Here is a 10,964-nt window from a genome sequence, read left to right on the forward strand (position 1 = left end):
GCAAGCATAGATAATAACACATTACAAGGGTTAGAAGAGCTAATGGGAAGTGTGAGTGAATTATAGTTGACCGTGTTTTACTATATTATAATGTTCTGTTTGAATGGAGAAAATGTAATGGCTGATGAGGGGACCAACCCATAGGACTTCAGAGTGTGAAGTACTGTATCTCCTGCATTCAAACGGACTAATAAAACGTAAGCCACAACAGTCAGCTACATGCTACATTAACAGTAGCCTCAATCAACGACAGTTCATTTAATAGAAAGACTACAGTATGTTCCTTGTCTTTTCTTTTTTTTAATTTAATACAGGGACAGTGCATATTAAAAGACATTTCTATCAATACGCCAGAGTTAGGCCAAAAGGCTATTTGACATCTGCAGTCCATAGACAGATCTTAGCAGCTCACCCTAAAAAGTACAATTACATATTTATATAACAATTACAATATATTATACATTTGGTAAATGTACTACTATTAAAGTTAAATATAAGAAAGTTAAGTTAAATATACACTAGAAACATAGCTGAACAACAATCAGACATGCATCAGACAAAGACATGAACACACGTACACACACAAGGCAAGAAGCCAGCAGGGGACAACGAGAGCAGGTCTAACAGGAAATGTTGACAGCTCTGATTGGCAATCAACTCTTGCAGAACTCAGTTTGTTTCGGGAACCAATTACAAACTTTAAGGTGGTGAGCAACACGTGAAAATAGCAACTTTAGAACAATGGTTTGATTGTGCAACAAGGCAGGCCAGGGGGTTGTTTCACAAAAGTAGGACTTTTTTTTTTTTTTTTTAGCCCTACATGAAGCAGGGCATCAAAAAATTGAGTATAACTCTTATTGATCCTCTCCACGGAAATCTTTAGTAAAATGCGAAAGATTTATACGATCCGAAGAGAAGTCAGAGTAATCTCAAAAGTAGGACTTATAAATCCGGATAACTGGTAAAGCGAGGCTTGACCTAGTCTAATCTGTGCAGCCTGGCTCGGCTGTCGTGAAACACACCAAGCTAGGCTGCAAAGCTAAGACTACTTTAGTGCAATACCCCCCTGAACACTGACCTGAACATGGCTGCTATCAGAGTCCGGGCCTGCTGATTGCCTTCTGGGGACTTTGTTATTCCGCTGCTCTGGGTTCTGGTTGTCCTCCTCCATTCTTCTCTTGTCCTGAAATCCAGCAGATCTCCAGAGTGGGTGCTGGACTCACTCTGGATTCTGTTCAGTACAAATCAAAGCACCCAGAGATATTCAGGAGCTGCTGTCTCCTCTCGTTCTCCTCACACAACTTAAAGAACAGTCTACAAACTCAAATCGGCGGCTGTTCCATTCAATTTAATGACATAGCCAACGCTGTCAGCTGCTCACATGTTTCACCTTCCTCTAGAACAGGGGTCTTCAACGTTTTCCAGGCCAAGGACCCCCAAACTGATGGCAAGATGGAGCGGGGACCCCCTAATTATATATATTGTATAAAATTGTGTTATATCAAACTGGCTTGAAAGAGCTCCTGTGTGTCGCTGAATGTGTGCATTGATGACTGAAAGACATCTTCTGCCTCCATTTATCTGTTTACTACAGTGTGTTGAATTCATGTTAATGTGTATTTAAAGACATTTCAATTAGTGGAAAAAATTGCAGGGGGGAATATAAAAAAAAAGTCTAATCAACCAAAACTTTAACGACCCCCATGCAGTACCTCCGCGGACCCCTGTTGAAGACCTCTGCTCTAGAATATTAGAAACACTAAAGCAGAAGCAGAAAAGCCAAGACGTTAGAAATGTAGTGGAGCTCCATTATTTCTGAGTAGAAGTGTCGGCGAGTCGCCCTCTGACAGTCCTTCCAATCAACAAGCGACTGTTCCCACCACGTGACGTATATTTACCATAGACCGTTAACATATATTCAGTCTATGGTATTTAACGAAGCGCACCGAGGCCACCGAACTATAGAGGAGAAACCGAGCAACAGACGGAGAACACGGTTGCTCAGCAACGGACGCTCTGTTTCCTTGCCGAATGGAAAGCTAACGCATGCCTTCAATTTGCTTTGAAAGCCGTGTAAAAGAGACGTTATTAAAGTGTTTACTTGTGTGTGTGTGTGTGTTTGTTTACCTTGAGCTCCGTCTTCTTAAAACTCAGTAATAACAAAGAACACAGCTCTCCCGCCAGCCCAAGATCACACCGAAGCAACGAGACTTCCGGTTTCCTCAAAGTCAGTTTTTTTTAGTTTAAAGTTCAAAATGAAAGAACGCCGCCGCCTGGAGGTCAGGAAGGGAACAACAGCTCCACATTCGCTTTATCAGTTAGGGGCAAAGACCGTTAACATGTATACAGTCTATGGTTAGAAGTGAACTTGAACTGAGTACATTTACTCAAAACTGTACTCAACTCGGGGTACTTGTACTTTACTTGAGTATTAAATAATATACAGTAATTAAACCAATTTGTAAGTATAAAGAGAAATAACTAAATATAATGTGAGCATTTAAATGTAAGTTTCCACCACACTCCATTTCAATAAAATAGCAATTTCTTGATTATAAAAAAATGTCATTTATAGTCAATAGAAAAAGAAAAAAAATATACAAAAAGCCATCTTGGTTCATCTTTCCACTGTTGCCACAATCACCACTCTGGTCTAGATGATTATCCTGATTATTTACAGGGAGTCAGATGGAAATATGCTTGCTCTATACACGCCAAAAGTACTGATTATTTACATGGAGTCTGGTAGAGCAGTTTTGGTGCTGTGCAGAGTTTTATTACCAGATTGGAAGACTTCAAGAGTATTGGGTTCTTCCAAAAAAGCCATTAGTTGACTGTAAACCAACTTTTCAAGTATTTTAGATAGGAAAGGTTGTTTAGATATTGGCCTGAAATTTGTTAGATCTGTAAAGTCAAGTCCAGTTTTTTTAATTAAGGGTTGGACTACTTGATATTTCCATTGACCACACCCTAGGAAAGGCTGCTATTAACAACTTCAAGAACATATGGACATATAAAGTAGGGAAAACATCCTTAAAATATGTTTTAAGAGGAAGTACGTCACATGGAGAACCTGCGGGCTCCAAGTGACCAACAATCTTCTGTGGTGCAGACTGAGTAACAGGTTCAAACTTTCCAAAAACAGCAGAGCAAAGACAAAAAGAGATGGAGGAATCATGAATAGAAGGGAACATTTAGCCCAATGGAAATGACCTTCTCAGTAAAAAAGTTAAAGAAATTCTTCACACACGACATGAGGTGTCAACGCAGGCAGTTGACAGGCCATTAAGAACAGTTTTAAACAACATACGAGGGTTGTTAGAGTTAGAATACCTTTAGATAGATATTACCTTTTCGCTTCTTTCAAAGTTGTCTGATAATGACGGCAGCAATCACCTACTATTTAAAATGACACATGCAGTTTGTCCTTCTTCCATTTGTGCTCAGCTTACAGAACAAACTGTCATTAAGCCAGGGCTCCGCTCATGCTTTAGGCTGCCTGCTCTTCAATGGCGCTACTCTGTCTAGAACCATTTGACAAGTGGAGTTGGCATGTGGTCAGAAAACACTGCATCGCAGATCTCTATGTGAAGAAAAGGAAAACCAAAGGACAATACAAGGTCAAGTACTGTATATGCCCACGTTCCTGTCTAACAAAGGTGCTGGAGATCTCCAAGTTCACATGGACACCTAAAAACCTTATCTTGTTAGATTGAAAAGGTTTTAAGAGATATTTAGTTGAAGTTGGATGTTGAAGCTGACACAGAATAGGTCATATTTAGAACATTATTTCATATTTATTGGAAAAGAGAGGTATTATTTTGTTACAGGGTGTTACAGATTTGATTTTATCACGTAAGTTATTTTTGAACCATTGAGGTATAATGTTCATTAACCTCTGAGAAGCCTGTCTGAATTTGTGTCTTAGGGCCAGCCGAACATCCTCTTTTTTGGAAATCAAAATATGGTCACCCTATTTTATAAGTCTGTGTGAATGTCTCTTTGTGACTGGAGTCTTGTCAAAGAAAATGTTCTGTAACCCTTGGGTAGCAGAAAATTAAGTGTTATCTGATCTGAAGACGGCGTCACAGTTCATAACTTCAAAGTCAGAGATGTCAGAACCAGCCCAATCTGTTCACAGAGCCAGCCAGTGTGAGAGAAGTCCCCCATCAGATGATGGAGTTCTACTATCTGTCCACTAGATGGTGCTAACTGACCATCTACTGAGCTAAAGATCAACAACTTGTACAGCTGAAGGTATCTCTCCAAGGACCTCCGTGTGACATGTTAATTTCATACTTTAAGTACAATCTGACATTTAACTTTACGTGCACCATTCCCTCACTCTTGGCTGAGAAGAAAATCTCCAAATTAAAACAATAAAAGGAGTTTGATGAAGCTAAAAGTTCAGATATAATATTCACAAAGTCAACATTAATTAAAATGGTTGTACTCACAGTTTGTGTGTTGCGGTTTGCTGTCCCAGCTAATTTCCATGGTTGGAAACATCTCCAACTGGACAACTGAAGAAGGAAAGTGAACCAACAGCAACACCTGTCCATGCATGATATATTTTCTATATCACATAAGGGTCATTATAGTCTGCAACAAGATTAAAATGATAGATTTTTAAAGCCTTCAGTCTGAGAAGGTTGATTGAAGGCTCTTTTAGTGCATTCATGCACAACACTGATTAAAAAGTTGAGCAAAAGTATGAAAACTACCGACAACACAGAATGGAGTGTTAGGAACATTATTAAAATACTCATGGGAAGTCCTAATTAGGACCTTGTAACATGAGGATGAGGAGACACACTTCAGGATGAAGTAAATGCCAAATTTTGAACATCAAACGTTTTATTCTTGTTAAATTTTTCTGCAAACATTTGTGCCTTTTCTGCATTAATTCATGGTGTAAACGTCTTCAAGTATGTAAAGGAAATAGGACATATTAGTTATTTGGAGTAGGCTGCACTGAGTTACATAGTTTTTAATTATTAAGGGCTGGGTGGGGGGGAATCAATCTCAGTAAATTTAGCTGACACTAGATATCAAACAAAACAACTACATTTAATTTGGACTTCTGTTAATATAACATATATAACCTGCTTAATTATTGTATGGTATTTTTTTATGTTTGAAATTTGCACCGATAAAACTGTTAAAAACAAAAGACAGCTGTCTTCCTATCTCACTCAGACTCGGTTGTGTAAGTATGTTAACGTACACTAATAACATCACCACCGTCAAAATACCATCGTAATGAATCCATACTTGACCGTTACTTCATAACCTGTTTGGAAATGAACACATCTACTGAAGTTATGAAACTAGTAGACAGCACCACCGTCATTAAATGCTGACTGTTGCCATTTCAACAAGTAATGGACCTTTTTTCACAGCAGACATTTTGACTCATAGTAAGAAAAGCACGGCTGAAATTGATAACTTTTCCATCAAGTGTTCCACTAAGCTATTTCAGTGAGTCAGCATGCACAACACCAGGGTCTCTCTAAGTGGAATGCAGCCATCTTTAATGGTTTTGAACACGCATACGCTTTTGCTACTATGTCATGTCAACATGTCTGCCGTGAAAAAGGTCTATATTGTTGATGAAAGAGAAGACACTAAAATGTAGTTGAGAAAGCTACAAGCAGCAGTACCACAGACCAAACAATGGGAACACTTTCAGGCAGCTTTAATGCTTAATCGAAAATGTCTGACACACTTTCACATTAATAAGGCCACCTGCTAACTGGCTGCGTGTAGTGAGCGTGTCAGCTGAGGGGCGTGTCCGTTTTATTTCAGCTCTCATGTTAACAGTTTAGAGCTTGCACACTGCCTGTGTGACACGCACGGCATGGGTCACACCAATGTCGTGGTGATTGGTTGAATTCGTGTGAATTGGCGCAATCGCAACATCGCGAAATACTAGAGGGACTGTTTTATGTTCGCTGCAAATACGAACTAAATCGCCTCAATAATGCAACACAATCCCAACATTTTCCTGAACATTTTCCCAGCAGAAAGCTTCTACCAGCCGGGCTAAAGCTAATATAGTTAGCCTAAAGAAAAAGGGGTCCGTCCCAACTAACGTTACGGTTCGGAGCGGCGACGCTGGAAACGTTACACTAATCTACACAAGGCTGTGTCTGATCTAACGTCCTATACACTGATTAAATTGTTCTTGGATACACAGAGTTTGTTGCTAGTGCGCGTGACATTCAGGTCTGATAAATTGGTCAAACTAATGAGCTGGCCCTGCTAGACGACCACAACCTAGAATTTAGAGGAAGCAACATGTAGTCACTGTCATACACTTTACGCTGGACTGATTATTATACGAATATAATGGTGTCATGCAACAAGCGTATTTCTACCTAATTTCCCTCTCAAATCACAGATGAATAGTCACAGCACTAACATCTTCTTGTGTTTGGAAAGCATTAAAGTTTAACAAAGAATTGTTCACACTAGAAAATATCCTTTTTCATTTTTTTCATCTATGTAGATGCACTCCCCGAAAATCACAGCAGCAGTTGAGAATGATTCATTATACCAAATAAAGCCATTAATGTCATCTTTTAAAAGTTACTTTTTCTTTTTTTCATATCGCACGGGAAAAAATATATTTCGCAATGTCAGATTATTTCCAATATCGTGCAGGCCTTGACCCAGGTACACCCATCAACTGTCCGGAGAGGTCAGGCCAGAAGTGGTTTTCATGGAAGAGTTGTAGCCAAAAAGCCAGAGCTCCCGCGATGTGGGATGCAATGCATAGTTGAGTCGCTCGACGTAGTGTAGCAATACTCCAGTGTCTGCCAGGTCTTTCTGGATGGATCGTGCAGTCTAACGTGGGTTTGGACTTGCTTTTCTCACAATCCTGCGAGCTGTTCTGTCTGATATTTTTCTTGGTCTTCCAGATCTTGCTTTAACTTCCACTGTTCCTGGTGATGTCCATTTCTTAATTACATTCAGAACAGAGGATATTGGCATCTGAAAAAGCTTTGTTATCTTCTTATAGCCTTCTCCTGCTTTGTGAGCGTCGACTATTTACAGTTTCAGTTTTCTAGACAACTGCTTAGAAGAAGCCATGGTGCTGATTGTTGGGGCAAAGTCAGATGAGTCTGGAAATTTAAAACCTTGAGATTGACATCACCTGGTCTTTCCAGACAATGATTGAGAACAATCTATGCTGTCAAGTCTCAGTTTTCCAAAGGGCCGGTGCATGCTAGAAACTCTGCAGGGTGCCCAAACTTCTGCAAACGCCATTTTTTTTGTTTTCTGTTATTTTGAAAGTGAAAATTATGGAGAAAAAAATCTAACTTTTTGTGACATATTATACAAATTTCTAATCTGTCATTTGGTGCCCTTTAGAGATTTTTCCATCTTTTCTTGGCTTCTTTAGGGCACAATACTAATTTTTACCTGGGGTGCCGAAACTTTTGAACCCCACTGTAAATATAATTTGATTTTTTCTTGAAACTGCACTTTGATAGGCCTCTTTTTACTTTTGCATATTTAAAGCTATTGTACTTGCACTCACTACTTGTTTTCTGGAGTTTCCACCTTTGGGGTTGGAAGCACTTAATTGGAAGATACTTTGGATAAAAGCGTGAGCTAAATAACATGTAATGTAATACATGTAATACCTTCAATGTGGAGAGAAGATCAGAAAATAACAACACAGCTATCAGGGCATGAGGCGAAGGCAGAAGGAAACAGCTTGGCTCTGAAACATGCTCACAACGAGGCAGTGTGAACACGCTGGTGTTTTTTAAGGCTGCTTCTCATAGAATACGTTTTCCCACATTGGTCACACCAGTACGGCTTCTCTCCAGTGTGAATGCGCTGGTGAGATTTAAGGCTACCACTCTGAAAAAATGCTTCCCCACATAGATCACATCTGAACGGCTTCTCTCCAGTGTGAACGCGCTGGTGATATTTAAGGCTATTACTCTGAGCAAATGTTTTCCCACATAGATCACAGCTGTACGGCTTCTCTCCAGTGTGAAGACGCTGGTGAGATTTAACGCTACTACTCTGAGCAAATGTTTCCCCACATAGATCACAGCTGTATGGCTTCTCTCCAGTGTGAACACGCTGGTGAGATTTAAGGTTACCTCTCAGAGAAAAAGTTACCCCACATTGCTCACACCGGTACGGCTTCTCTCCGGTGTGAACACGTTGGTGCATTTTTAGGCAATACCTACTAGAAAAGATTTTGCAACATAGATCACAGCTGTACGGCTTCTCCCCAGTGTGACCATGCTGGTGTTTTTTAAGGCTACTTCTCACAGAAAACGTTTTCCCGCATTGTTCACACCAGTACGGCTTCTCTCCAGTGTGAATGCGCTGGTGGATTTTCAGGCTACCGCTCTGAGAAAATGTTCCACCACACAGATCACAGCTGTACGGCTTCTCTCCAGTGTGAATGCGTTGATGAATCTTTAAATGTCCAGATGTTGTGAAGGATTTGTCACAGTGTTGACAGTGGTGACATCTGGGTCTCTCCCCTCCTCTCGGTTTCTATAGCAGCAGACAAACACAGAGACAGACAGAGAGAGAGAGAGAGAGAGAGAGAATGAGAGAGAGAGAGAGTTAACAACTGGACTCACAATTTTCACTCTTCATACAATAATTTATGACAAAATGAAATAAAATATATGTTGCTTCCAGACATTATTATGAAGGCAAATGTACTCTTCATAACTTTGTAAATTCAGAATTCAGAATTCTACAAGTTTTCCCATTCAAATAATTAGCAATTTAATAACTACATAATTGGCACTCTCTTCAAATTTACTTTCAGTCAGAAATTCCATGGTAACTTTAAAATAACACAAACCTTTCATACATGCTGGGTATTTTTCATTATTTAAATCCCATTCAAACTTTCTGAAATACATACTGTACATTATCGTTCTTTTGGTTACAGACATGTTACTATGGAAGCCATCGGGCTCTTCCCAGTGTTTTCTACAGGGTGCGATTTTACTGGTGGTGGTGTGTGGAGCAGGATGTGACGGGGCAATGTGTGATGGCTAGGTTTAGTAATAATGGGTACAGTTCTAAACTAGTCAAACAAAGGTGAAACGATGGCTACACAACATTATCAGATCATTTAGAAAGACAACACTATTTACTTACTAAACAAATTAGACTAAAAGATCATACAGATGAAAATTTTCCGACACTGTAGCATCTGACTTAGTTTCAGGGTAGTTATTAGGGCCGCATGATATGAGGAAAATTTGCCTCAACGTTGTTGAATATCTGGATAATGATAACTTTTGATAAATAAACAGGTTTTGAAACATAGCCTCCTCAGTTCTGCTGCTTTCAGTAATTTGCTAAAAAAACAACAAATTGCTCGATAAAATTTAAACAAATGACGGAAAAGAGTAACCATGATGTGCTTTGTAAATTAAATCAGGTTTCTTTTGCCAACGTTCAACGGTTCAGCCGATAAAATACCCATTTCATACATATACAATACAATATATATTTTTAATCTCAACACCGTTTCCTCCTAACTCCTGTTAAATCACATAAGACTTGCAATATCTAAAGTAAATTCTTTTTCATTTTGTTTATTTGATCATTGTTCATTTTTTGAAGTGTATTAATCCATGTTTTTGGGGCTCTAAACATAGCCTACTGTTATGTACTATACATGACCTGTTGCACCCATTAAGTTCTCATCGGAGTAGATTTCTGTCATCCAAACAGCTCTGAGTTGTTGTCAAAACTTTAACAGCCAAATAAAGTGTTTTATTTAGGCTCGGGTCCATAAAAACAGTAAATGGATACACCCAAGCAGAACTGAAAGCTCAGTTAGCAACCATTAGCTCTGATTAACGGTTAGCTCTCTCCGTTATAAAGACATGGAGCAGAGGATCCTGCTGCGGAGAGGGGTAACAACCAAACTGACAAATGCTGTTTGGGGAGCTTTCACAGCAGTTTGGCCTTGTTGTTACTACAGTTTTATTAGTACAGTTAATCCCGTTGCATGACCACCAGAAGCACACTACTACTAACAATAAAATAGGGTCCATTTTTAATGAACATAACATTTTGTTCCATTGTTTTGCAGACGATGTACAAATCTATTTGCCTATAAAACTCAACGATAAGGACACACCGTGTTATCCTCCTTCTAGAGTTAGCATCCAACAGGCTTAAACATGTTTTACCCTCTTAATATGCTCAAAATGTATTTAAAAGTGCTTACTCATGTGCAGTGATTCCTTCCAAGGGAACACAGTGAATCTGACTGCAGTAGATGTGAAAGAAATGCATGAAAGCTGTGCTAAATAAGCTCTGTTAAGTTTGTGTGTTGATACTGCACGGAGTGCATCAGGACCGTCTACAAACTACAACACCCCTACTCTTTAACATGTATGTATGTGCATATTACATATACAATGTTGAGTCATTTATATATGAATCCTAAAAGACATTTGTGAAACCGTCTGTGTGCATTCATTAATATTTAGATTAGATTTCTGGGACTCTTCAGTCTGGAGTATCCTCTTTCCTTCACTCACCTCCTCCTCCTCCTCCTTTCTCTTGCTCGCTCGCTCCTCTGAGTCACCCGAGACCTCACTGACAACTTTCCTCTTGCCCTCCTTCTTCTTCCCCAATTTCTCCTCTTGTTTCTGCATGTACTCTGTGATAAGGTCGAGGTCCAGGTTGTCTTGCGACTCCCATGTGTTATCCTCACTGGAAAGGTGAGTGCAGACAGAAGACAATGTCAACAGACTTTGTTTTTTAGACAATACTTAAACTGCTAATTTGTATAATTCCTTTTTTCTGTTGCCATTTTGTAAGGTTATTTGGGTGTCTGCAATTTAGTGTCAAAATACTAAACCTTCAACTTTGAGGGCATGATAAAATGCCGAAATTTATGCTGTGTATATATATATATATATACACATATACATATACACATATACATATAT

At 39.2% G+C, this 10,964-nt stretch overlaps 2 protein-coding genes and 1 non-coding gene across 3 annotated transcripts in view; all 3 read right to left on the reverse strand.

The window, feature by feature from the left end:
• The window catches only part of LOC117942692 (zinc finger protein 239-like), a 5,046-nt gene extending 3,049 nt beyond the window's left edge, over window positions 1-1,997 (reverse strand). Inside the window, exons 1-3 of the mRNA XM_034868294.1 lie at window positions 1,987-1,997; window positions 1,685-1,689; window positions 1,079-1,231 (exon numbers count right to left, since the gene is read on the reverse strand). Of these exons, the coding sequence (XP_034724185.1) occupies window positions 1,079-1,171 (93 nt within the window). The 5' untranslated portion in view covers window positions 1,172-1,231; window positions 1,685-1,689; window positions 1,987-1,997. The remainder of the gene's footprint in view (window positions 1-1,078; window positions 1,232-1,684; window positions 1,690-1,986) is intronic.
• Window positions 813-927, reverse strand: LOC117944148. Its single transcript, XR_004656503.1, has one exon. It is a non-coding gene; the product is annotated as a U5 spliceosomal RNA (small nuclear RNA).
• A 5,674-nt stretch (window positions 1,998-7,671) lies between the features above and the next one.
• LOC117942689 (zinc finger protein 239-like) overlaps window positions 7,672-10,964 on the reverse strand; it is a 4,626-nt gene continuing 1,333 nt past the window's right edge. Inside the window, exons 2-3 of the mRNA XM_034868291.1 lie at window positions 10,551-10,725; window positions 7,672-8,529 (exon numbers count right to left, since the gene is read on the reverse strand). Coding sequence (XP_034724182.1) covers window positions 7,744-8,529; window positions 10,551-10,725 — 961 coding nt within the window. The 3' untranslated portion in view covers window positions 7,672-7,743. The remainder of the gene's footprint in view (window positions 8,530-10,550; window positions 10,726-10,964) is intronic.

This window comes from Etheostoma cragini, chromosome 4 (genome assembly GCF_013103735.1).
Source record: "Etheostoma cragini isolate CJK2018 chromosome 4, CSU_Ecrag_1.0, whole genome shotgun sequence".
Lineage (NCBI taxonomy): Eukaryota > Metazoa > Chordata > Actinopteri > Perciformes > Percidae > Etheostoma > Etheostoma cragini.